Source organism: Musa acuminata, chromosome BXJ1-6 (genome assembly GCF_036884655.1).
Source record: "Musa acuminata AAA Group cultivar baxijiao chromosome BXJ1-6, Cavendish_Baxijiao_AAA, whole genome shotgun sequence".
Taxonomy (NCBI): domain Eukaryota; kingdom Viridiplantae; phylum Streptophyta; class Magnoliopsida; order Zingiberales; family Musaceae; genus Musa; species Musa acuminata.
The window spans coordinates 44,018,283-44,046,142 of record NC_088332.1 but is presented as its reverse complement, the minus strand read 5'-3'; the positions used below and the strand labels follow the sequence as shown (position 1 = coordinate 44,046,142).

Sequence of the window (27,860 nt, the reverse complement as noted above, 5' to 3'; positions counted from 1 at the left end):
CGGTGCCTCCATTATAGTCTTCTATCACTACTAACAGTAGATATCGGCGAAATTTCACCAATCACCGAGTAGAATTATTTAAGGTAAATATTTTGCGTATGCATTACTGGTAAATTCGTAAGAAAAATCCTTGAATTTTTCGAGGCTCGTTGTATCTAATCGTGCATCTCATAGTTCCGCATGTCGGCCAAATACTCATCCTACGTCGTTGCTGACGATACGCTAGCGTGATGGTAACGCATGACTGCCACCGCGACGGTCAACATGAAGCAGTATACTAGTAGACGCAACATCCGACTATTCAATGACTGCATGATCGATTGTTTAACATCAAATTAACTCTTCTCTTTATTTAATGGTTATCTTGATTCACTATGAAAGATTCCCTTTAAATGAGTCAAATATGTCACCATAAAAGTGTAAAAGCCAAATACGATCAAAACACGTAAGTCGAAAAAACTTGACCTATATAAAAAAATTTGTTATAATAGAGACATAAGACCAAATATACCGGAGGTGTATGAATCAAGAAAACCTAACCCATATAAAGAAAAACTCATCAGAGTAAATATACAAGGTCAAATGAGCTCAAGGCATGGGACAAAATATGCTCAAGATACGTGAGTTAAAAATCAACTGATGTAAAGTAATTTGTTACAATAGAGGCATAAAGTAAAATATGATCAATGCACATGAATCAAAAAAATTTAACCTACATAAAAAATCTACCATGATAAAGCATAGGTTAAAATGCATCCATAATGCATGGGTCAAAAAAACTTGACCCGCATGAGAAGAAATCTGTCACAATAGAAGCATAGGGCAAAATATGTCTAAGACATGTGAGTTGGAAAAACCCAACTCGCGAAGAATAAATCATGAACGCTCTAATATCAAATGAGCTAAATATCGTATTTCAACCTCCTCTTGCAAGAGTCTCGAAGCAAACCTTCGAGAATGGGGGACAAATGATACAGAATACATTGTCGAGAAAACTTGATTCATGTAAAGAGAAATTTACAACCATAATAGAGGTGCAAGGTCAAATATGCCCAAGATATGTGAGTCAGGAAAACTTGACTCGCATGAAGAGAAATCTGCCATGGAAAAGGCATAAGGTAAAAAATACTCATTGCACATGAGTAAAAAAAAATCTGACCCCAATAAAAAATCTGTTGTAATGGAAGTGCATGGTAAAATACGCTCGAAACACATGAGTCGAAAAACCCTGACCCGCATAAGAACAAATATATTATGATGGAAGCATAAGGCAAAATGTTCCCGATGTACATGAGTTGAAAAAACTCAACCCACGAAGAGGAAATCTCGAATGCTCTCATATTTGATGAACTAAATGCCACACTTCGAGCCCCTCCTATAAAAGCCTCAATAATGATAGGGAATACATTGTTAGTTAATCATCATTCAACACATAATCGCCATATGGAGTCTAGGTCACCTTTTATCCTCTTGTCAGCATGGACAAGAGTCCAAAAAATATTTCACTTAGTATTCTCCCTCAAAAAAAATTCTTTTGACCTTAATATTCATCTAGATGACACATCGGAAGCTTAGTGTTTCTATCTCGGAGTCACCTTAAAGTTTCCACCTCGGAAGTACCTTAGATAACAATGTACATATGAGCCCAGATGACTTCGAGCTGACCAAACATTAATAATATTTTCCCTCATCATCAGGCGACATGAAAGTTGTGGTCGATCCGTTCACTTTGTGTGGTTCCCAATCTGGGCGACGACAAAGGCCACGTAGCATACGTCAGAGTAGTAGAGGGCCTTGTATGGTTCAACGGGGGTGACAATAGGAGTTGTCGAGATGCACATTTCGGGCAATAGTGGATATAGCCGACCTACTATTATAACAAAAGAGTCATGATAATTGCATCGGGAGGTGGAAGCTGGTCATTATTGAACTTATCCTTTTCTTTGGAGATGCTTAAAGAAGGTCGTGGCAGGGTATGCTTGTTACTGAAGCAATCTGTAGCACTTTAACATCATTTTGCACATGTCATCGCTCGATTTACAGTAGGGATACTATGAGATACCACATTGGGCCATGGGTTGGTCATGATTTAAAAGGTTATCACTCTATAGTGGAGGTGATGCGAGGGCCTCATCGTCGCCCAATCTGCCTTGTTGCATGCTGACCTAGAAGATTGGGTTTCGGTCGCTTGATCGATCTACCAAGAGACCCACTATAAGTGAAGGAAGCGTGATCCCCACCATTGGGAAAATAATTTCACTTGACTTATAGTAGCATGGCTGATGAACTCACCTCGAGCAACAAAATCTTGTTCTACTTGGGATGCCATAGCTCTCAATTGGATCTAGTTTTTGCTCGAGATGCCTCCATCATGTGATGAGATCTCGTTCGATCAATTTACATCAAGCAAATTGCTCTAGGTTGGCCACATAAGGCATCGGCTAACTTGCTTAACTAAGGGTTGGGCTTAGCCAACCTAAGCACCTTAGGAGTTTGACAAAGATGGTGATCTCTGGAGACATGCCTTGTGGTTGAGATGCTCACTCTCAATGAAAGTGCATCGAACGTTTTATAATGCTCACCCCTATAGGGACATATCAGTGCCATTGAAATGCACACTCTGGAGGAGAGAATATTGGTCATTTTTTTATGCTCACCTTTGTAAGAGCGTATCAGTCATCTTGCTTTTCTCGATCATGTCATCCACATAGTCCTCGACATTTCTCTCATATTCGATGCTTGAACATTTGTTCATCATCCTTTGGTAGGTCATTCCAACATTCGTCAATCTGAAAAGCATGACTTAGGTATTGCATATCCATCAATTTTCATTAGATTTTTTATAAGTAAAACATTAGTTATTACACGTCGAAAATAAATCCAGTACATAACCATTTGTCTATTTTATCATTAATGGCTTGCTAATGGTCGGAGGCAGATTTTTTATGCCTATGCTTCCTTGGGCATCGCTCGAGTGAGATATTCAAGTGGTGGCTACTTCTGCTTCGACCTTTTGCATAATTTATTATACTTACCTAAGACTTTCAGCTTAACGATGATATATTGATTGACCCTCTAAAGTATCTTGGGTACTATCGTTGGGGGTCTCTTTATTAGCAATTGAAAAAGTCGGGATGGCCTAATCCAATAGAGGTTTATATGAGGAGCGATGGGTGGGTATCGACTATGCCTTGGATCTCGTATGCGAATTAGGCAACGAAGCCCGAGAGTGTCTCTTCCTTCCCTTATCATAGTCTCAGGATGGTTGTTGTTGAATGCCAAGATCGTACATTCCTGATAAAGAGTTGTTTGAACTTTTTTGCTAGTTTGGTTGAATGAGCTAATCGAGAGTGGCTTTAAATAAGTGTACCACTCTCATGTTGAATCTTGTAATATGGTCGGGTAAGTGTAACACATTAGTGCCTCCGATGTGTTGTACAAGGACATTTGAGCGTGGAAAGCTTTGATGTGCTTGATCGAGTCGACGTAACCATCAAATGCCTCTAAGGTCAGGAATCAAAAGTTCGACACCATTAAACCCCTCTTGGATCTTCTAAATAAATGATGATTGACCCGAGATGAGGTTAATCAAGTCTTCCCCCTTGTATAGTAGAAACTCCCAACACGTATCCTCTAGGCACTAGTTCATATGTTATAATTATGCTAAAATGATATCCCCCATAAAGTCTACAGATTATGTCTTAGACTCGGGTAAAACAAACTTAGGATGGTGAGATCTATTTAACCTTACGGTTGAGGATTATATTACCCTTTTTGTTGGGAGCTCAATGGGCCTTGAGCATTCTTGGGAGGTCGATGTCATGTCGATCGGGAATCTCGACGGGCGTTAATGGTACTATAGATTGTGCCAAGGTTGGAGGCATCACTAATTGGACCAATTGAGAGAGGAGCAGGGTGATGGTTGGTATCATTCCTATCAATGTTTATACTTGTTGAGTGAGGTCCAGGAAGATCTCGACGAGGATGAGCATGTGGGTCAGGGTTGTCCATAGAGGTGAGAGACCTAAGTCATTAAATAAACACCAATACCTTAGCAACGTTTACGCCAAGGTGGAAGCTTCAAGATTAAAAAATGATGGATGTTGCCCTTCTCAAGTAAAAGTGTTGTAGTAGATCAAAGGGTGGACCCTCTTCGTTAAAACGCTTGTTCAGTAGGTTAGCACGTTGACACTCATGCGACATGAGCCCTTCTTTTAATACCAATATATTAAGTAAAAAAATTGATAATATCCTAATCAACTTGACGTTATTCGAGTCTGTACGCACATGAAGGACGAGGTAATACGAAGGCATTTCTAGAGCTTGATGCACTCATATCCTTCGGAGGGTACATACACAATGATCTAGGTTGTATATAGATTTTTCGATTTCACCTCTTCCAAGTTAGTCTCGAGGTGAAGAATAAAAAATAATAAAGATATTAAAATAGTAAAAAATCTAATATGTATCGAAAGATCATTTTATATCAGATAAAATAAAAAAGAATGTCCCGTGAAATAAATAACGAGGGGACAGTGTATAGCTGTCAAAGTAGACAGGTCTTATCCCCCTATAGCTGTCACATGTGGAACTCATAGTGGGGACGGACAAAGGAGACAGGTCTTATCCTCCTATAGCTGTCACATGTGGAACTCTTAGTGCAAATATTTTTCATTCCATCTAATTCAGAGCCCCCTAATTCCAAATAATTAGGGACAGCCCAATTCTTTCACCCAGTACAGTTTCCATGGCCATTGAATGAAGCCCGGCCCAATGCCTTCCCAATGAAGCCCTAGAATGCAGAGAGGAAACAACCACTTGCCGTTCTTCTTCGACTTCTTACCCACCGCCGCTCTCCGTCTCGCTCCTCCTCGCCCGATGTCGGAGAAGAAGCGATGCCGCACCGAACCGGGCCCCCCGGCGGCCTCCGCCTCGGCCTCCGCAGCCTCGAAGAAGTTGCGGCGGCCGGACTCCCACGCCCAAGGGCTGCGGAAACTTCTGAAGCCCGACGCCGAGATCCTCGCCTCCGTCCGCGAGATGTATGATGCTACCCAGTCGGCCGCCTCGTCCTCCAAGGCCCTCACCCTCTCAGACCTGAGCCTCTCTGCCGCCTGCCGCGAGGTCTCCGACTGCGACGCCGCCTCCGTGCAGCTCGCCATCGAGCGCGCCGTCCTTGCGATGGCCCGCTCCATTCTCGCTGGCCGCGGCTTCTCCTTCGATGTTCCCTCCCGCGCCGCCTCCAACCAGCTCTACGTCCCCGAGCTGGACCGCATCGTCCTCCTCGACAAGTCCTCCTCCCGCCCCTTCGCCAGCCTCTCCACCGTCCGCAAGGCCACCATTACTGCTAGGGTCCTCTCTCTCGTCTACGCCGTCCTTCGTCGCAACATCCACGTCACCAAGCGCGATCTCTTCTACACCGACGTCAAGCTCTTCCAGGACCAGTCCCAGTCCGACGCCGTCCTCGACGACGTCTCCTGCATGCTCGGTTGCACGCGATCCTCCCTCCACGTCGTTGCCTCCGAGAAGGGCGTCGTCGTCGGCCGCCTGGTCTTCACCGATGACGGTGATCGCATTGACTGCACCAAGATGGGCATCGGCGGGAAGGCCATCCCTCCAAACATCGACCGCGTCGGCAACCTCGAGAGCGATGCCCTCTTCATCCTCCTCGTGGAGAAGGACGCCGCCTTCATGCGGCTGGCTGAGGACCGCTTCTACAACAGGTTCCCCTGCATCATCGTCACAGCCAAGGGCCAACCGGATGTGGCCACCAGGCTCTTCCTTAGGCGGATGAAGACCGAGCTCAAACTGCCGGTCCTCGCGCTGGTCGACAGTGATCCCTACGGCCTCAAGATCCTCTCCGTGTACATGTGTGGATCAAAGAACATGTCTTACGACAGTTCAAACTTGACGACGCCGGACATCAAATGGCTGGGTGTTCGACCGAGTGATCTGGACAAGTACAGGGTACCGGAGCAGTGCCGTCTACCCATGACGGAGCAGGACGTCAAGGCTGGGAAAGACTTGTTGGAGGAGGACTTCGTGAAGAGGAATGGTGGGTGGGTCAAGGAGCTCGATATGATGGTGAAGACAAGGCAAAAGGCTGAGATACAGGCGCTCAGTTCATTCGGCTTCCAGTATCTCACTGAGGTGTATTTGCCCCTCAAGATACAGCAGAGGGATTGGCTATGAACTTGTCTTCTGGTAAGACATTTCCTTGCATTCTATCTGGATTATATTACTTTCTTCAATTGGGAAGTTAGATGTTGGATTTAATAAAGCTTGTGCCTTTTTTGTATTGCAAAGATTTGGACATCGCTCATTGTTAGAGTCTTTGTGGAAAATAAGTTTTTGCCTGTGTTTATTAAGGGATTTTAACTATATTTGCAGTTCTCTAGATCAGGCAATGTTAGGTTTCGAGGTATATGCATGAATGCACTATTTGCAATTTTCATCACTGCAAATAGTTTGAGTATGATACTAGCAATTAGATGGATTTTCAGTAGAATGTGTGTGATCCAATTGATTGATGTCTTGGGCACTTAACTCAAAGACCTTTGGTTTTACACCATATCGCTTCCAAAGCTCGATATGAACAAGTCTAGGATGGCCCTAATGGTTGTTCTTATAACTCATCTAGCTGCATTAGTTTACTTTTATCTTTTTTTTCTTCGGAAAGCAGGATCCTATGTTCTTAACATTTAGAATAAGTTTAGCTTTCATATGAGTAAATGCACTTCTGAAAAGGTAGATCCTATCAAATATTTCAATTCAAATAAATGTAAATGCATTTGGATTGATATTCTCATCCTCTTTCATGGAATTGGCTGAAATGAGATTGGGATGCCAACCCTCTTTAAGTAAATAAAGATGAGATAACCAAAAGGGTAGAAGGCATGATTCTCTTGTATAATGTAATGCTTTTTTAATAGACTGCTAGTGGTAAGCTGAAGGATGGTGAGGATCAGGTTGTCATTTTAACCCATCAAACTGACAGATCCAAGTCTAGTACTTGGTCAGATTCAATATAGGATGCTGTTTTTTGTTGGGGTTCCTTACATATCTGTCCTTGCAGGGTTTGGAAATACTGTATTTGCCCTTGCAATTATGATACAAGTATGTATGCCCTCCTGTTAACATCCATCAGGAAGACTCATGTCAACCATTACTTGTAGCTACCCGATGGTGTGATTGCCGGTGTCCGTCAGCTTGAATTGGACGCATGCGCAAGAGTTCAAGAATGGCCGACGGGTACCTCGGGTGTCCGCTGAGGCGTCAACTTGCACGAAGACCAAAGGTGGGTGGGGTGCCCGACCTGGTCTCTCCAACACACAAGTTAGGACCGAGGTGGAAAGTAGAATCATGGGTGAACAGTAACTGACCTTGGCAATAATAACTTGGTGGCTTTATAGTAGGCTGGGCCCAAGGGAATAATTCTACAGTATAGATAGAATATGCTTTCCTAAGTTTACCACTGTCCCTATGCTTAGAGACAGTGGTGAGCTATGATTGAGGGTAAACTTTCCCCCTATCACTACCAATAGCTAGTTTTAATTTAAATAATATAAAATACCTAAAATCCCCTTGGTTATTATAATAGCTTTTAGAAGGTAAATGTCAATTACAATTTCAACTAACATTTAAATAATAGTGAGGAGATTAACTACAATGGCATACATGTAAATATTTTAGATTTTGCAGGGTAATATCTAGACTTAAACTTAGAAAACATGCAAATCCCTGACATACTCTGAAAATTCAGAGAGATAGAACAGAGAACTCATGATTAATCACATAACGGGCAGGTCTAACTCCATCTGTGCCGCTAGACTTGGAACTATGACCTCGAAATGAAAATGACAGTAGATTGAAATTCTGAGACTTGAATAGTTGTGTGGAGTTAAGCATTTAAGTTGGTATTGAGATATAGTCTAAAAGTAATGTTCTTTTCAGCCTAATGACAAGGTTGTGTGGACTGTAGCCTTATAAGTAGTGTATCATCTAGAGTGGTGAAATTGACTGTTTGTGTTTTATTGTCTATTCATAAGTGAACCAAATGACAATGATACACCATATAACGAAGTCTCAGATCTTTTAGCAACCAGTTGTGAATAATTATTTCTAAATGTAATTTGCATATGACATGTTCATGGATAAGAATATGGTACTTATCGGTAAACCTGAGAAATTCATCGTATTAAATTTTTTTCTGAATACATTATATAAATTTGAAAAAAAATTATGCATCATATTTTAATAATTGGAAATAAGGTGTTTGTATCAAATGACAGATATTCATTAAATGAAGATAAAAGATTATATTCTAGTGTGATAAAGTAGGCTAAGGTTCGATTTCTGCATTAAAAGTAGGTATCCCTACTCCCTAGTCAAGATAACCTTATCAACACTAGTGAATGTCCACTAGCCAGACGCAATGATATAATATTTCTCATGCTATGCTAAAATTATCAACGTTAAATGTGAGTTCATTATATGGTATCTTGATAAGACCTTATTGATACTAAGTTAATTATATTGCCATTCATTTGTTGTAACACATCTTTTATTGTCTTAATATGAACATCATTCTCCAAAAGAAAAAAAAAAAGAACATCAATCAGTTAAAAGATTTATTATTTTTGAACCAAAGAAGTATATAAATATTGAAATTATTAACGTCTGAAAGACTGTATGACATGTCATCTATATTTTCTGAGTGGTACAGGCTTGATCTTCTATCTAGCGTATTTCGATGATGTTAGTCTTAGCTTTTTTTGTTGCCTGCCATTGACCTTGTAAAGGATTGCTAGTTATAGATATACCTGAAGATTTCCACCTGTACCGAGCAACTCTCAATTTATCTAGGAAACTGATGTGTATTTAATTTTGTTTGATTATATTCCTTTACATGCCTGCAGAAACCAGCAGTGGGTAACATATTCAAGCATGGTGGGTACCAAGATGATCGTAAAGCATGAACTCGTACCATTTCCAGATACTTAATTTAAGGTAATTGATTACAGAGTTTCTACCTTGTGTATATAAAACCTTGTGGTATTTATCTTCGGGGCCCACATTCTATTGACACTTTCAACCAGTCCTATGGTTCAGTTAGATTGCATTTGAATGCACGTGAACTTCATTTATATCATGTGAGACTCGATAATTCTTTTCTTTTCTTGCAATCTTTCAACTCTATTTGTTCCAAATGGCCGGTTTGTTCTTGTTTCTGGCACAATACCTACTTTAAACAGCATATGATGAATGCTATGGTTGATTGGTTGTCGCATTGAAGCAAAAGGTAGAAGCTATTGAACTTAATTTGATAGCAGGGTTAAAGTATTGTAATCTCCTAATTATTTAGAATGGACTGTATAAATCTTTTTTCTGTGTATTATCGTTTGTATTAATGTTTTCTCAAATCTTCTTTTATACCTCACACTACTAATAATATGTAAAGCAATGTTAGTCTTTCATTTCTTTTAACCTTAAATTGTTGTACTTTTAACTCCACTGTTTATAAATAATGTCTTCATTAATTTGTCTCCCAAAATATCCAAAACTTTACTACCCCAGCAATAATTCTTTTTCCTGGGATGGAATTTTTGGATCTTTGATTAAGAATATCTCTTGTATCTTTAGATGATTGGATTTGAACTTCCATGTTTTTCACGTGGAGTTCTTCAAGAAATCTAGATTGTACTTGGTCAAAGCTTATCCTAATATTGATGATGTTCTTCTTTTGCATGTATGACTGTCAAATTGAAATCAATTGTATCAGATATATACAGTTTTATGAATCAAATTAGATGTCCTCCGGATGGATTAAATCGGCCATGAGTTGTTCCAAAGAATGCACATTGTTGACCAAGCCGCAGTACACCGATTGAGAGTAGAGAGCTTCCACGCCACGGATCTGACAAAACAATCGTCAATCGTTCAACGCGATGAGCTGTCTTCTTCTTCTGTCTGCAGTGCCGTCAGAAAAGTAAGTGCAGATGAGCTGTCTTGCAATCTTTTTCCTCTTCTTCTTCTTCCTTCTTCTTCTTCTTCCAACCGGAAAACGAAGTGCGGTCAGCTAATCTTTACTTGTGTTCTTTGTCTTTCCTGCTCCCCTAATGCGGCTGGTGGAGCCCATGGAGATCGCATCGGGGGGGACAAGCAATTGATGCTTCGGATTCGGATTCTCTTGTTCAACAGACAAGAACCGGTCAATGCTGCCTAACCTTTTACTTCTTATCCTCTTGCATGTGCGCTCTGCTTCACCCTCTCCTGTGCTCTTCCATGGTTTCTTGGAGCTTCTGCCGAGGTAACCAGCCATGCAACTGATGTTGATGTCAAAATGCTGGACAGACAGCTTGAGATCAAGGAACACATCCATCCATGCAAGTTTGAACTCCTTCTCAGAGACAAGCAGCCAGTGAATATATATATATATATATATATATATATATATATATATAATGAATTCCTTTAATACGGTCAAAATATCATCACAATAAGAAGAATTGAAAAGCTCGTGTCCAATTTTGCTTCCAAAACCATACATCAATCATCTATCGACTTGATGGACTTTATCAGCTTATCTCTCCATCAAAAAAGAAAGAAGCTGAGAAGCGCACTGCCGTACATCATCGACAGGCATTCCGAGGCCGACGAAGCTCGATCCGTCCTCACGAAAACACTCTGCTTACTTGGGTTCTAATGCAGATTGATCTGGTACGGATGACGCACGTGATGTAAGAACTACGTATCATGTAAAAGCTTCCTGGATTCTGGAAATCTACAGTCAGCAGCGTAATCCAGGACGAGAGTTACCAGTCTCACGTGTGAACGCATCGCATCGACCTCGGTGATCCACAGGAACTGAACTCTCACATGCGCCTCTCAGGTCATCAGTTGACTCACTCTTGGAGGTCCTCTGTTGAACCATTCAAAGCTTCCTCACTGACCTTGCGCTGCAAGGAAGCTAAATCCTCCATTGCCACCGCTATATATACCGTCACCACAGCTCGGGCGTCTCTCCATCGACACCATCTCCACGCCCTCCCATCTGCTACTGGTCTCGTGAGCAATGGAGTACCAAGTCCCTGAGAACAAGAGGAAGGGAAGGCCTCTGCCGAAGCGAGGCCAGGTTAAAGCCAGGATCTTCGGAGGCCTACTCCGGGCAGTCATGCCGAAGGCCTTCACGAACGGGGAGAAGCCCAAACAAGACGGCGATGGCTCCTCTGCCGACGCCACGCCGACGCTGAGCGGCTATACTTCGAGCTTCGAGGACGGTTAGCGGTACCAGAAGGCTCTTCGCCTCCTGTGTATAGCTTCAGGTGCTTTTCCGAGCTCTTCAGGAAAGAGGAAAGAGATGGAGCGGAAGAGGGGAGCATCTGCGAGTCGGATTGCGATCCTTTTTTTGGTGTGGTTTAGATCACCACCCCTTTTGATCATTCGACTCTAATTATAAGAGTCGATGTCATGTTTTCGATGTAAACTCTTTTTGCTTGTGTAAATGAATGAAATCTGTCGAGTTCTTTCTGCAATTCGCCTGTGTTCTTTCCTCTCCAAATCTCATCCCTGTTTCCTTGACTTCCCTCTCTACAACTCAAGCGACTCATAATTGCTGTCCGGAATTAAATGTGCTTTTGGTTTCGAAGAGAAGCAACTGTGTCTGACGATGAAACGAAGACTTCATTCAAACAAAGAAAAAGTCCCATCTCTAACAGAGATTTGCATAAGATACTGTGGTGCTCCCTTTGGCAAATTAGCTCAACTATTATTATATGCTGCTGGTTGCATCGAGCGTCTATTTTTCTGTGGTTTTGGAGATGAAACCCAATTAAATATTCCAAAGTTCTTGACAGCAACACCAAAGACATTTGATCACCACAAACTTAGCTAATAATGTAGCATTGAAACAGATGTTGCAGTAAGAAAGAATGAATTATTTATTTGGTATTAAAAAAATTAGAAAAATGATAGACAACAATAAATCATAGGACTAAGTATTATGATAACTTATAATCTTTTAGATATCCTAAAAATCATCTCAACTATGTGATAGTTAATTTATACACAAAGATGAGATTTAAAATACAAATGACTCAAAATTTAGCTTGTGATCCCCTATTTTGGTTATATTAAGCTCTTTCTTTTATCATCAGGAAACTAATGACCAAAGCCTCCTATTAATGAGGGGGAAGCATCCAATCAATTAATCTTCGTTATGACCCATACTCTCTCTCTCTCTCTCTCTCTCTCTCTCTCTAATCGAGTGAGATAAATGAAAGCCGAGTTTCATATGGAATAAATAGATGGATGTGAAACTCTTTTTCACTTTACCTAACCTCTACTCTCTACTCTAAATTATATGTAAATTACATGAGTATTTTATTTGTAGAAGATAAGCTCAAGATTATTATTTGAATTACGATAAAAATTTGTATCTAATCATAAATTTTAATTTAATATTTCGAAACATAATCTATGAGTTTGATCATGAGGTACTTCGTCGGCAGCTGCTGACGCCATGGGAATGACCTCAGATGATTGCCTACTTCTTCCCTTTAGACTACTATTTCAACACCTTATACTTTTGGTTAGGAATCCAAAGCAATCCGGATGCAATCCACACCACCTTTTTCTGCTGTTCATGGGCACTGCCCCAAGGTTTGGTGGCTCGGAAACCATTGACAGCCTTTAGAGGCCGTCGCACTCTGCTTTGCTCCCATTATCTTTTAGGTTGTCTTGTCATCTTCCTCTTGGACTCTTACTCCAGTCATGCAAATTATCCATTCCAGCCTTAGAGACGAAGGAAGCAACCCCTTCAGAGATCTATGGCGTCCCAAAGTTTCATCCCCGACACTGCTACCTGCACTCACAAAAGCGTATGTGAAGATTGATGGCTTCGGCAGTCTTCCTGCGTCGGTGGTGGGGTTGGGATGAGACACTGGGACCCAAATTTGCACTCCCTTTCTCGATTCCCAAGTCTTCCGTGTCTGTAGTGGTCGACTTGACATTGAATCGGGCAGGCATTTCATCGAACACATGCGTCAATTCGGTGTCTCTAAGCTCTGCTTGGTTGTATTCCACCAAACATTGATCACGTTGTTTAGTGCTCGATGTGCTTATGTTATGTCTTCAGTTGAAAGGAGGATTCAACTCACAGATGCCGTGGAGTTTGGAGTTTGGAGATCCAAACTCAAAGAAGATCATTAAAGAAGACATCTTGGTATCTTATCGTATTAAATAACTAAGAATATGATTAACTTCAAATTTTTATTGATAGTGAATATGAATTTATGTATAATTTTAATTAATAATAAATATAAATTATTTGTCTAAATTATTTTATAACATAGGAGATCATGTTAAAGTCATGATCTTCATTATTGATAGAATCATGATAATATGTTATCGTAATTTTTATTATTTAGAAATATATTAATATTGAGAGGATCATGATGAACTTATTATTATTTATTTTCTCAATAATATCTCTTCTAATATACCCTCGTAAAATTGTGTTCCCATCAGAGACACCGATTTTAGATCGAAGTAAAAAGAATTACTAACGAGACAAAAACTTAGTAACATAATCTACAAATTGAACATAAGATAAAATATGAGAGACACAGCTTACCATTATGAACATAGTAATGATTGATAGCTATGTGCTTCGTTCGAGAGTGAAATATACGATTAGCACATAGATATGTTACTCCGATATTATCACAATATATATATATATATATATATATATATATATGAAGAATAAAAAATTATGATAAATAATTCATATAGGAATCTAACATAGTTCAGAAGTTATAGAAGCAACCACTTGATATTCAACCTCCATAGAAGATTTTGCAACAGAGCATTGTTTCTTGGAACTCCAAGAGATTGAATGTGACCAAGATATATGATTGAAGCACTAGTAAATGTTTTGTCATCGTTATTATATATACAATCCACATTCGAAAATGCATGAAGCAATAGAAGAAATAAGCTACAATCAATATTGCCTTTTAAGTATCAAAGAAAATATTTAATAGTTGTCCGAATATAAGTTTATGCATAAATTGAGATAATTTATTCATTATATATGTAATGTTTGAGCTAGTGAATGTCAAATATTGTAGATTGTCAATAACTTGATAATACTTAATGACATCACTTAGATTAACACTATCATATAGGGTAAAAGGAACACTCGTAGAGATTGGTATAGTAACAGTATTGGTTTCAAATATTTTGGTGCGATAAAAAGTCATGAATATACTTCTATTGAAAAAAATATATATTGTTTGTCATGTGGATGACTTAAACACTAAGAAAATAGCAAAAGAACCCGAGATTAATTATTTCTAAGCTACTAAATAAATAAATTAATTATTATTGATTTATTACTAATAATAATTAAGTCATCCACAAACTAGTAAAAAAAATATAATTATATCTTTATGAGAATAAATGAATAACGAATTATCATATTGAGAATTATGAAATCTAACTGAGAATAAATATGTTTGAGGTTCATGGTAGCAAGCTAAAGGGACTTACTTAGACCACAAAGAGCCTTGCACAATTCATAGACATATTGAGGAAGATTGTGATCAATAAAGCTACGAGGTTATCTCATAAATATATCCTCGAAAATATAACTATGAAGAAATATATTATTCACGTCAAACGATCAAAGTCCCTAACTATTAGACAAGGTAAGACATAAAATAATATGAATTATTGTTGGCTTCCATCGAGCTAAATGTGTTATGATACTCAAAGCCTAAATGTTAATAAAATTCCTTTATAACAAATCTTGCTTTATACTTATTAATGGATCTATCAAGATTTCATTTGATACCAAAAATCATTTGCACCTTACAAAGTTTTGACTTGGATAGGATGAGACTAAGTCTCATATATCATTTTATAATAAAGATTTATGTTTTTTATATATTTTTGCTTAGCATTCGGAAATTTTTACAACTTGGTTAATAATAGAAGACATAAATAAAATTTTGAGATTTTTTTTTTAAATAGAAATATTTATTTATTTTAAAGACTTGAGTTTTTGATCTAGTAACAATCGAATAAATTGGTATAGAGTCAATGATATCACTAGGACATATTGGATTAGAAAAACTTAAAGTAAAGGATATTAAAACCAAATATTATTGTGAATTCTCTTATGAGACAGCTAGATGGACGAGGTAACCTCCTATTTATTATGCATCATTGAGAAAGAACTTGGTGGGATTTGAATAAATAAAGTGTCCGGATTGATGGGTGGGATTGATGTTTTAACCTAAACGGGAATGGGAATATGAGATAGCTCACGAATTTAAGAACCTAATCAATAAAGTTATTGGAAGTTAATCTGGATAAAAAAAGAGTCAAGTAATTTATATAAGAAAAATAAATTTCACAATCAACATGAGGAGAAATAAAAATTATTTTGGTTGATGAATCAAAACATTTAAAGACACTTTGATTAGTAGAATATCCAAGAAAAACAAATGGTTTTGATTGGGCTTCTAGTTTGATATAGGTGTAAAGTTTTAACCATTAATAACATAGGCACCAATAAACATATAATTTACTATAGTTATGAGTGGATCCAAATAAGTTTTCAAATGATGAAACCATGTTAAAAATTGGAGTAAGCATCTGATTAATAAGATAAATTGATGTGATAAATGCATGAGATCAAAATTGAAAATATAAGAAAACTTGAGTAAGGAGTATGAGGCTAGTTTGGACGATATGCTAATGACGATATTTTATGATCCTATTATGTTCAAGAGTATGTGGAGGGGTGAGAAAATGAGAGATTCTATTGGTTTCAAAAAAATTAAGAAACTTTCGAATTTGATCACCGTTATCAGAGTAAAATGAAATAATGGATCGTTAAAAGAAATTTTCAACAATAAACTTCTAATTTTTGTTTCATAGGATATAACCATATATAATTTATAAAATGATAAACAAAAATAAGATAGTACTTAAATCCATTATGAGATTGTATTCGTGAAGGACCTCAAACATTAGAATATATAAGTTTAAGAGGCGAATTACTTACGAGAGAGGATGTTTTGTTCATATGCAATAAGAGGATTTTATAGAGATTACATATGGAATGATTTGAGGAGAGAGAGATAATGATAATCCTAGGAAGAAAAAGATCTTCACGGATAAAAAAAAAAAGTATATTTATAATTAATAACTTTAAGAATATTCTCTTTAATTATTTATGGAGGAAAAATTATTATGTCATCTGCATAACCCATAAGATCATAACTAATTAAAAGAGAATAAAATTGAGTATACTAAGATGTATAGTTTGTTGATGTGAGCTTAAGTTGGACCGTAACTTTAATGAAGATAATAGTATTTTCAAAAATCAAAAAGTTGGAGATCATATGAGATAAGTGACTAATTGAAAAGATATGATCGATCATATCGAAAAGTGAAAAAGATAATGCACAAACAACTTACAAGAAAGAGAGGCAGGTTATATCATAAAGCTTAATAAAAATTATAATGCTATCTTCAATCACGACTAAAGAGGAGATAAAGCAACAATAGTAAAAAAAAATTCTTAAAGTAACTATGCTCTTAGAAGAAATGACTAGTTTGCATTTTTATGAATATTAGATATGAATTTATATCCACAAAAAGATATTATGATAATTATATATTTTTATAATATAAAATATTTATCTAAATTATTTCATAATATAGAAAATCATGTTGAGATCATTATCTTTATTATTGATAGATTTATGATAATATCATAATTTTTATAATTTAAAAATCATGATAATATTAAGGGGATGTTGATAATTTTATCATAATTTATTTTTTTAATAATATTTTTCCTAATACTAACACACGTTTTCATGCATGTGTGTCGGCTACTCTGACACACCTCTATATGCTCGGTTGCCTGGTCGCTCCAGCGACAACGATCTCTCTCTCTCTCTCTCTCTCTGTGTTTCGGAAGAGATGAAGAGCCACCAAGACGCCGGCAAGCAGGAGAGGAGGGGAAGAGGGAACTTGTGCCCACCACCAAGGGGCAGCATCAAGAAGCAGATCGCTACGGAACTGAAGGATTCATGGTCTTCCATGACCTCCGCCATCTACTCCACCTTGAAGGGGAGCATATCTGGGAGCGGTGAACGGGAAGGCGGAGCTGCGACATCGACGCGTCCTCGTGCATCTGGCTGATACTTTTATGGTTGCTTGGCATCTGTTCCTTCCATCAGATTGGAGCTCCTTCGATTCCCGTAGCTGCTTCCTCCTGCTCTGTAATATAGGAATAAACCAAGATGAGTGTTTGCGTTAGATGAGTGGAGCTCTGTAAATTAGGTCTCTGACACTGGCATAGAGTCAGCTCAGCTGCTCTGCTACTGTGTCTTTTGCTCTTCCTCCGCTGTCCATCATTCTGGTTTCTGAGAATATATACTCACTCTTTGCTTGCTTCCAACTGGGAAAGGAGGAGGAGGAAAATGAGGGTTATGAAGAAGAGGATGGCTAAGAAGGTGACAGAAGCGAATTCATGTGTGAATGCGACGACAACCTTCTGATTCCTTGAAAGAAGATCATGCAATCTATCCTCTGCAGCTGCAGCTGAGGTTACAGAGAAGGAAACCTGGCGACATATTGTATACGTAAAAGCCTATCGCCCACGGTTTCGGCCTTCGCCCCCAAGACTGCCTAACTATAGATGAAGAGTGGTAAGAGACCAACAAGATCGGCTCTTGCCACGAGACGGTCTATGGAAATTGTTTTTGTATACGCTGATCTGAGAAGTGGTCAATCTGAAATAATTAACGATAATAACTACAATATTGTTTAATATTATTCAAAAAAAATATTTTTTTTTATAAGCGTGGTCTGGTCAGACTGAGGTGGTCCTTCTTTCACTCTGACAATAATAAGATATGATCTTAATTTAGACTCGTTAGACGTTTGCACTCTGTTTTATGGATAGGAGATATTATCAGAAAACTTGGGACTCGCGACCTGAATCATTCCAGGCTCGAAAATTTGAAGTCAAAAGTCGTAGCATTTGATGGGCAAATAAGAAGACTTGGTGGAGGAGCGTACACGTGATTCATGCGTCGCCAAGCCTACCTTCATTGAGACAGCAAGTCAACCACTACCCGTCTTCTCCTTATCGCATCATTCTCAAGAGTCACGCACGGAAGCAAATGAGAGACCGGGTGATTGGACTGTCAACACTAAAGAGATTAGCAACAGATCCAGCGATGTACTATATCCACATAAAGGATCCGTTGTTGCACCTAAATGTATACTCACCGAAGAAACAAGACAGTCAAAATGATTGAGAACCACATTTCACGGTTTCAGAATAACTTACTAGTGCGGATCATGAACAATACATGTAGACGAGGGGATGACCGAAAGCCCAGAATAAAGTTCGACTGTTCTAGCTCCGCGGTGAAGAGGAAAGAACCTGAAGAACACGATAAAATGATACAGGGGTAGACCACACGATGGTTCACCAAGTATTACTTCTTTGCGACTGGCTACCCCCCCCTCGGACCTGCCCTGCCCTAAAGATGGTTCATGTGTGTAACATTTTGGCACCTCGTTGGAGCGTTACTGATTTGGATTCATGAAACGGTAATTTGATGTAGCTCGGGGAGAGAAATGAACATGATGGGTTGTTGGAGGTGGTGGCTTCAGGGGAGGAAGAGCAGCTGTCACTGTGGTAGGTGAGAATCCTGATGATGCTGCAGAAGAGAACAGTGGAAATGGACAATGTCCATTTGTCGGCCAGTTCCAGATTGGGAGAGCTTGCAAGCCAACCGCGGTCCTCTTCTCACTCTCGTTCTCCTGCATTCGCAGGCAGAAACTACTGTGAGATCAACTAGGCATGATAAACCAATCAAACAGTGTATTACGTGACCATATCAGCAAGAACAAGTATCCAACGGAGAGACAGCAGACCATCTAAATCAAATTTGTCACAAATTATTCCCAAAGAACCAACCAAATCAGGTGTTTGTAAAATTGGTATTTCCACGAGTGGGCCAATCACAGTGGAAATTTGTTCTGTCAAAATAATTTGCAACTTAACATAGCATTTTCCGAGAGACGATCATGGCAAAAAGCATTAGATCGAAATGTCTAGGCATGAGAGTGCTCAGGGGGCACGGTTGAGGCACATAGTGTATATATCTGAGCAGCAGTACAGTACTAGAGTAAAGAAGAATTCTTACAGTTGGTCAGTGTGTAATTTCTTTCGAGTCCAAAACTAATAGTTAGCAGTGAGGCACAATAAAGTAGAAATGGACTCGGACATGTCATAAACAACACAATCCATGGAATCATCAAGTGGGACTGGGAACAAATACACATTAGAGTATGCATGACATTGCAGGAAAAAGAAATCGACCACCGAAGGAAAATATGGCATGCCAATGCTTCCAATAAAACAAGGTCTATCAGGGGATTATTCAGGAAGGAACAGACTGGCAATAAGTCCAATTGTGAGAAGGAATAACAAAATATCAGAATATAGCAAACTGATTACCTTTGCTATGTTGCAATCAGAAGCTTCAAACTGGCTATTTGATGAATTTTGATATCCCTTTGGACCTTGGACGACAGATTGAGAAATCCTCAAACTCAGATCCACATCATGGCCTGCAACCAATCAAATATTTGAACTCAGATAATGAATTTTTCTCAAAGAACCATGCAATTGATTCAGAACAACACATCTTGAATTTGATGTTAGAGAGAGACTCAAATATGCGAACTGCACCTTCAGTATCACCCTCAAAAAGTAGTTCTCCTTCATAGGTACTTGGCTCAAAATTGGTAACAGCATCCCTTCCATTATACTTTATTGCTGCCTTGTCATAAGCCCTGATGTAGAAGAACAAAGAGAAACAGGAAATTGGTGTTGGTACCGAACCCTGATGAAATTAAAATTAATAATTAGAGCATCATCGACGATGAAGAAATCCATGCTTGGGACCTTGCAGCTTCTATTTCGCTGTCGAATAGCCCAAGATATATGTACCTGCACAGCATAAATTGTGTTCTAGTTAAGATCATGTTTCTTCTGCAATCTGTGAACCAAGACTATAACAAGTCAATGATTTCCCGGTATCTCTACCGATATCAGCTATGTTGCTTTGTGCAAATGATAGAACTTTTGGTCTTAGGCATCGAGACACAAATCGAGAACTAAGAAACAATGTGCAAGAGTAAGAACCCATCCTGATCCTCAAACCAAAGCCCACGAGTCAAGGACACTGGCATAATATTCTTACTTCTTGCCAAGGAACTGCCCCATGCGGGCTTCCCAGCGACCACACTTGTGAAGGGTCACTCCTCTGTATTTTGAGCTTCCTCTTGAAAAACCAGTACTCTGGCGACGAAGTATATGCACAAATTCTTCTTTTGATAGATTCCTCATCTAAGAAGGGGTAAACCGAAAAGAAATGAATTGGCCATCCAAAATTATAATTAACCGAACTATTCTTTTGCCTCTACTTTTAGTTACCTGTTTCAGATCTTCCTCATAGTCGCTGAGATTGAAATTGATATCAGCATCCACTCCACGAAACTTGATTGCAGCTCGGTCATATGCCCTGAAAGTAGAATATTGCTGCTTATATATTCTTTGCCTAAATAGGTGAAAGCCATAAGAGAAAAAGATTAAAATCAGACGAAAAAATAATTCTTACCTTGCGGCAGCATGAGCAGTGTCAAAACCTCCTATTAATGTCCAAATGTCAAATTCAAAACAACAATCAGAAAATTTCCGATCCAACAGAAATATGAATGATCAAACGAAATTTTGCATGAAAGCTTACCCAAATACACTTGCTTCCCGCAATCCCTGCCCAAGAGAAGCAACTAATGTCAGTTTACCTGAATCAGGGGAGAAGAAATAAGATTCAAAAGACCAAAATGTTAACCAGATGTGAGACTCCCATCTTCCTGTCCTGCGGTAGAACGTAACTCCCCGGTACTGAGAGCTGCGGGACCGTGGCCCCCTGCGACTCTTTTTCACCTGCTTTTGCTGCTGTTGCTGCAGAATTCTCAATTCTGATTGTGTATCAGTTTGGCAAAACGTAAGATTCATCCAAGGCAGCCTCGATGAAGACGGGGACAAAGCCACCACCGGCAGTTGGAAACCATCCGGAATCAGCATCGTTGCCGATGGAAAGAGCTGCCTGGTGATGAGTCCAGGTTGTTCCAGGACACCACTCGCATGCCCTCCAATCCCCTCTTCGGCTTCATTCTCTCCCTCTGCCGAGGTAGAGCATTTCAAGATACCGAATTCGAAGGCCATCGCAGGAAGGGTCGAGCAAGAATCTTCATCGGCCACGTCCACAGAACCCTCAGTGTTGAGGACAGACGAATTCGTAATCCCGGAGTCGTCCATCTGCCTGGCGCCAGAACTCTCGGGGACAAGCTTATCTTCGAGAGCCGTCGACTCGCCGGAAGACGCCAGGTTGAGGTCGAACATTTTGAGAAAGACAACCTTTCACAATCAGATCCGTATTCGCACACTCTCCCAAGCTTAGGGTTTGGATTCCTTGCTATTTCAGGAAGAATAGCCAGAGCAGGTAGAGATAGAAGCAGGATAGGGCCGAGTCGTTCTTACGGAACATCTATCTCCTTCCACGATTAAGATTGCCACCCCGCAACTATAATAACTATGTGCTTCACCATCCCACAGTATATATCACATCTACAAGGGAAGCAATCTCAATAAGTACACGAATCACCATCAACTAAGATCAGCAACACAGATGGCCGCACAGGCACGATGGTGGCGTCACCACCACTACAGCTGCCTGCTACTCCATCTCGCACAGACCAGACCAGCGATCTCATCCCCAGCAAGGGAAACGAGAGGAAGAGAAGAGGGAAACGAAAGAAAACGAGGGGGGGGGGGGGGGGGGATGCACAACTTCCGATCGACAATGACGGAAGTTAGAGAGAATGGCAGAGAGAGACAGAGAGATAGAGATAGAGAGGCGACTCTCCATCGCATCTAACGGAGAAGCTGCGATCTCTGCTCGGAGACCAACCTCTCCGCTTCCATCGTCCCGCCTTCTCACCTCGATCTTTCCTCACCCAAGGAACAAAAATGGAGGGTAAAACGCTCGACATCGAATCGAATCCGGAGCTCAATAACACAGCAGAGACAAAGAACAAGTATAAACTAAGAACAAGCACCTCACGAAGGATTACGGAGAGACGGCGACGGTGGACAGATCGTCGGCGTTGAGCGGCGGGGAGGGAGGATCCGTGAGAGGAGAGGAACAGCCTCGAGAGGCACGACTACCAAAGAAGCCTCTTGTGCTACAAATAGAGGGAGTGAGTGGCACCGGACGACCGGGAGCAGCCGGTCTTCGGGGTTTCCAGTGCGGATTCATCCTCGCCGCCCGATGTAATCATGTTGGATTAGTTCCGTGTGCTGGAAGATGCCGCATTCCAAACAGGGAATAGGACTGTAGGACGCGCGGAAGATGACACGTCCTCAAAAGGCGACTCGATTAGTTTAACGTCGTAAGAGTATATTTTATTATATTATATTTATATTTATCTTTTTATTTTTACGTCTTAAGAGTATATTAAAGTGTTGGTCTACGAAGTTTCCGTTTTGGGAAATGCGTGGGTGTCACAGAAGCGTGCAGATGAAGAAGCCACCTTTAAATTACTTATTTGTTTTAAATAATTGCCAAAATTTGGAAGTCAAAGGATATTTCATTTTCAAAGTGTCTATATATATATATATATATATATATATATATATATATATATATATATATATATATATATATATAGAAAGATTTATAGAGGAAAATATAATGAATTAAAAAAACTAACAGATGAATTATCAATATTTGTTTCTAAAAAGTAGAACTAATCGGAGAAATATCAATAAAATTCGGATAAATTCAACTTGATTCGAGCTCAAATTTATGTGAAGTCTAGAATATCTAAAATTACATAAATATCATTATCGTGTGAGGTTCCGAACATGATTTCTACGATATTTAAGTAATAGAATGGATATTTAAAATAAATAATAATTGATTGAGCTAGATAGAATATTTCATGATATAAGTGAAATATTTTTTAAATATTTTATATTTGGTTAATTTCAATGTGACTCAATCATTAACTAGAGTCTTACCATCCCGATCTGATTAAGCTATCACATATCGAATCTTTAATCAGATACATGAACGGGTTTATCCTGACATCGTAATCATGTTGTTATCTTGAATGGTTCGAATCATTATAATTAATTAATTAGTATCAAGAATAGTATAGGCGAACTTTCCTTGACATCATGCGAGAGGATGGAAACCTAAAAATATGAATGGCGTTGTCATGCTTTATGGAGTCGTTTCAATGGTTATAATTTCATCGCATAAATCCACCTCAGAAGTGGACGCTAAAGATGAACGGTCGATGTCCAGAGATTAGAAGATCCCAAAGTGCATCACGATTCACCAATTCGATATGAAAACTAATGCACATTAATCCATATGAAAACTAAGTGGGGAGGATCCTCTCACATCACATCATCTCAGTTGTCCACTAGTACAAAACACATCATCTTCTTATTGTAGTGGATGAAATGAGATGGGGATGGGTTAGGATGGTAGATGGAGACAAGAGTGCACTTGAAAGCATAAGACTAGGAAGGATATAAAAAAAAGACTATTTGGACTTTGTATTTTTCCTAATTTGTAGTATTTATAGTTATATATATATTTTTATTCGAACAAACAAATATTATCATGATTATAAGCTATAGGTGGTTTAATTAATAATTGAAAGAATGTATAACAATATCCTACTCCTAATTTGGTAAGAATGTCTATAAAAACTCAGAACATGATAAGTTGGGTAATCATTCTAATTTAAATCTAAATATAAATTTTTTTTGAATAAAAATTATTTATCGACACATGTGGTTATCATCTTAATATCATAAAAACGAACCTTTTTGAACGCAATATAAGTTATCTAAATTTTTTTTTTCTCTAGAATATTATTTTAAACTTTTTTTTTAGTTCCAAATCATCTCAAATATTTTTTTATTTTAATCTTAAGCATAAAAAAATATTTTAAATAATACCCTTATCATAAGTTTCATAAATTTATACTATGATCATAAACCTCTATGGAATCGGATCATCTCATATCGGGCACATTTAAGTTCAACACAAACAGACCTTAGTTACTATTTATATTATTTTTTTCACATAATTATCACACAAACTCAAATAAAAAAAGAAAAATAAAATAAAAAACCAGCTCAAAGCAGATAAAATCTGGACCGCTCATTTCGACGCCCGACCGCTGGTGGACAGATGGGGACACGAGAGGCCAATCAACGGTGATGCAGAGAAGATAGACAAAAGCCAAAGGGGCCCCAAGAAAGGCGGGGAAGAAGTCGGCCCCCCACACGAAACCACTCACCCGTGGGCCCCGCCCTCCTCCTACCCCCACCCCTCTCTCTCTCTCTCTCTCTCTCTCCCTCGTATGAATGCCTTATTCCCTCTCCGGTGTCGCGGGGGTTCCCCATGTCGACCGGCTGCAACCGGTGGTCCGACCCGGCGGACGTCGTCTTCCACCGACGCATCGGGCGGGGCCGAGCCAATCGGAGGGCGCCACGTGGGCCGTCTGTTTGTATTGTACTCCTTTGGCTGTGGGTACGACTTGTCCTTTCTTCCTCCACATATAAACCCTAAACAAATGCCAAGTACCAAAGTGCGGATGACGTTCATGTTTCTTGATTGGATTCATCTATCTAAATCATTGTCTTTTCCCCTTTAAGTGCCTCTATTTCTACAAATTTTTAACTGTATTTTTTTCTCAATACCTGAAGAATATATGATCATCTATTTTTTTCTCTATCTTTTCTGTGAACTGATAGCCAATCTGTCGAGTTGTATTATTTTTATACTATGTTATGATAATTTTAGTAATATTTAAAAAATATTATAATATAATATACAAAATCAAGATATGTAATATTGTACCGTATCGGTGTTTCGAGGTTGACTCGGTACGATACAGTACCGACGTATCGAGTGGTACACCAGGACGTACTAAATGATACATCAGGACTTACCGAGCTATTTCCTCTTACAGTATCACTACTACAATGTATTACTGTAACATTATAGCACGGTCCGTCCGGTAGTGAGCGGTCCGTACCGATATGTCGTCGGACCGGTACGTATCGCCCGGTACCGGAGGGTACCATTCGAAATTACATATCATAAAAAAATATTATATTAAAATATATCATAATATAATATAAAAAATATTATAATTGAATCAATTTATTAGATAAATCGATCCATAGAAAAAAGTTAGGTCATCAAATTTTAATATAATATCGAGAAAAATAATTGTGTTCAGTTCAAATCCCGCATAAAAATATATCTTCCATCGATTTAAGTTGTACATAGACGAGGATGAAAATTGTAGAGCTCATCGGAACTTGCCAAGTGGATCGTCGCAAGTCCAGGAGTTTGCCGGAAGTCCGCAGGAGCATCACCGAGGGTTCGTCGAATGATCGACGGAAGTTCGCCGGAAACTCGTCGAAAGAAGCGATTGACGCACCGGAGCAAACTGCAGAATTTGTCTTATGAAATAATCGTAGTTAGCACATTGATTAAGTTAGAAATGGGAGGTGATCCCATTAGCTTAATCTTGGGGCAATTGGGCCCCTGAAGAACTCAAATTGGGCTGAATGGATCAACCCATTCGGACCCAGGTTGCTATGGGAGGTGCAGCCGCCCAGGCAGGGAGGTAGCACCGCCCAAGCTATGTCTCCCAGCGAGACTGGGCGGTGCAACCGCCCCAGCCAAGAGGTGGCATCGCCCCGGGCTCAGTCTCCGAGTGAGACTGGGCGGTGCAACCTCTTCTGTCAAGAGGTAGCACCGCCAGAGCTCAAGTTTCAAGCTCTGCCAGGCGGTGCAACCTCTCCAGTCAGGCGATGCAACCGCCTGAGCTCGGTCTTCGAGCTCTGGCAGAGAGGTGCAACCACCCCTGATAGAGGTGGCACCGCCTAGAGGCTCAGTCTTCGAGCTCTGCCAGGCGGTGCAACCGCCCCAGTCAGGAGGTGCAATCGCCTGATCCCGGAATTCCGGGAATTGACAGATTTGAGCTCCAAATTTGAACTGGGTTGGGGCCTATAAATACCCCACCCATTCAGCACTGAAAGCACAGAACACACACTTGAAATCTTACTGTCTTTCTGTGTTTCTTAGAGCTCAAAACTGCTAGTTCTCCTCTTTCTATTCTTCAAGTTTGAGTTGTAAAGAGAGGAGAGAAAACTTTTGTAAGGGTTGTCTCCTAAGCCCGTCAAAAGGAGTGAATCTGTAAGAGGGTGGTTGGCCTTCGCTTATTGAAGGAAGGCTTCTAGTTGACGTCGGTGACCTCGTCGGTGGAGGAAGCCAAAAGTGGAGTAGGTCAAGATTGACCGAACCACTCTAAATCTCGGTTTGCATTTCCTTTGAGTATTTTACCTTCACTGCAAACTTCTCAATAGCTTACTGCCCTCTGCGATTTTACGAACGAGTTTCAAGGTTCAGACGTAAATCTGCGTTTAGACGTAAATCTGCTTTTTCGCATGATGATCTTATTGCATATTGCATTTACGTTTTGAGCTGTACAATAGCAGCACACTGCCTTTATACTTCTGCTTAAACTGCTTCTTATCTAATCAAGTGATTTACGAATTGACACTTAGACGAAAATCTGTTTCTTCGTACGAACGTCGGATTTCAGTTTGCGTCGATATTCTGGTTTTCATCATAGCTGCAAACTGCCTGCATAGATTGACTGTAACCTTGCCTAGTATCAACTTTCATACAGAGTTGTCTTTATCGTTCAAACGCAGCTTTCGATTTTAATCGCAGAAAGTTTTCCGCTGCACTAATTCACTCCCCCCCCTCTTAGTGCTCTCGATCCTAACATATGTGAGATTTTGGTTTTTGCAGTAAAATATGCATGCCAATCTTACATTTGAAGGGAATAAATATGAAAAAAAAATACTTATTTTACATGTATTAATGATCGAATTAAGAGTTAAACTTTTGTTCATAATTCTTTAGTTAATAACTAATTAATAGATATTGTAACATATTAATAGAAAAGCGTGATGTTTTGGTTGGAAAAAGAGATAGAGATTGCCCCTACTAATAAGTGCATGTTAGATAATAGTCTTAAGGTAAACAGTGGTAAGTTATCTCTCTCTCTTTGTCATAGAGAAAAGCTCAAAGGAGATTAGAGATAAGGAGATTAGAGATAGTAGAGGGTTGTTATTCTTATACAATTATATATAAAAGCTTATTTTTAGTACAGTAAAAAAAAAATAGATCACTATTCTACACTCACATCGACACACACTTATCTTGGATTACTATCATAGGCACTAACATATTTGAGTCGAAAAATCTTACTTGACTTTATCTCCATGCAGGTGACACCTCGGGAGCTTGACATTTTTTCCTCGAATACATCTTGGACAATCTTGCGCATATGAGTTTGAATCACATCGCGTTAATTAGGATCTCAAAAATATCTTCCTATAATAGTTCATAATTATTCAGTTTATAAATAATTAATAGATATAACAACATATTAATAAGCATAAGATATTAACTTGTGAAGTTGTCGAGATTTAAAGGGAAACAAAAAACAAAAAAAAGGATAATTTTGTGGAGTTTTAATTTTGATTTTGGATTTGTGTAGATAATCGTGTGATAGCTTCAAGTTTGTCTCCATTGGATATCATCACGCCCTCTTCACAGTTGGTCCAAAATAAGGGTTCCATCGAA

General features: G+C 39.2%; 2 protein-coding genes across 6 annotated transcripts; one reads left to right on the top strand and one right to left on the bottom strand.

Annotated features, from left to right (window-relative positions):
- The first annotated feature begins 4,803 nt into the window (after positions 1 to 4,803).
- Positions 4,804 to 11,531, top strand: LOC135677220 (DNA topoisomerase 6 subunit A3-like). Of its 2 annotated transcripts, XR_010514616.1 has the most exons (3): positions 4,804 to 6,201; positions 8,916 to 9,006; positions 9,779 to 11,531. XR_010514616.1 is itself a non-coding variant. In XM_065189289.1 (2 exons), the coding sequence occupies exon 1, from the start codon at positions 4,879 to 4,881 to the stop codon at positions 6,187 to 6,189; it is 1,311 nt and encodes a 436-aa protein (XP_065045361.1). In that variant the 5' UTR covers positions 4,804 to 4,878; the 3' UTR covers positions 6,190 to 6,201; positions 8,916 to 9,148. The 2 variants fall into 2 exon arrangements, 1 of the variants encoding a protein (XP_065045361.1); XM_065189289.1 differs by lacking the exon at positions 9,779 to 11,531 and having other exon boundaries at positions 8,916 to 9,148.
- A 5,334-nt stretch (positions 11,532 to 16,865) lies between these two features.
- LOC135677219 (AP2-like ethylene-responsive transcription factor TOE3) lies at positions 16,866 to 22,377 on the bottom strand. Of its 4 annotated transcripts, XR_010514614.1 has the most exons (12): positions 22,225 to 22,377; positions 20,955 to 21,733; positions 20,850 to 20,875; positions 20,721 to 20,751; positions 20,537 to 20,624; positions 20,304 to 20,449; positions 20,006 to 20,050; positions 19,790 to 19,893; positions 19,556 to 19,668; positions 18,377 to 18,855; positions 18,130 to 18,227; positions 16,866 to 17,298 (listed from the first exon to the last, which is right to left on the bottom strand). XR_010514614.1 is itself a non-coding variant. In XM_065189287.1 (10 exons), the coding sequence occupies exons 2-10, from the start codon at positions 21,506 to 21,508 to the stop codon at positions 18,619 to 18,621; spliced, it is 1,344 nt and encodes a 447-aa protein (XP_065045359.1). In that variant the 5' UTR covers positions 21,509 to 21,733; positions 22,225 to 22,377; the 3' UTR covers positions 18,338 to 18,618. The 4 variants fall into 4 exon arrangements, 1 of the variants encoding a protein (XP_065045359.1); XR_010514613.1 differs by having other exon boundaries at positions 16,866 to 18,227; XR_010514615.1 differs by lacking the exon at positions 18,130 to 18,227.
- Between the last annotated feature and the right edge of the window lie 5,483 nt (positions 22,378 to 27,860).

Bases quoted from the DNA above. Each gene is read 5' to 3' on its own strand.
- LOC135677220 (XM_065189289.1), top strand. From the start codon at position 4,879: ATGTCGGAGAAGAAGCGATGCCGCACCGAACCGGGCCCCCCGGCGGCC.
- LOC135677219 (XM_065189287.1), bottom strand. From the start codon at position 21,508: ATGTTCGACCTCAACCTGGCGTCTTCCGGCGAGTCGACGGCTCTCGAA. The intron at 20,625-20,720 runs GTAAGAATTATT...TTCTACTTTCAG, and splicing joins ACTGCTCATGCTGCCGCAAG to GGCATATGACCGAGCTGCAA. The intron at 20,450-20,536 runs GTAACTAAAAGT...ACCCCTTCTTAG, and splicing joins ATGAGGAAGATCTGAAACAG to ATGAGGAATCTATCAAAAGA.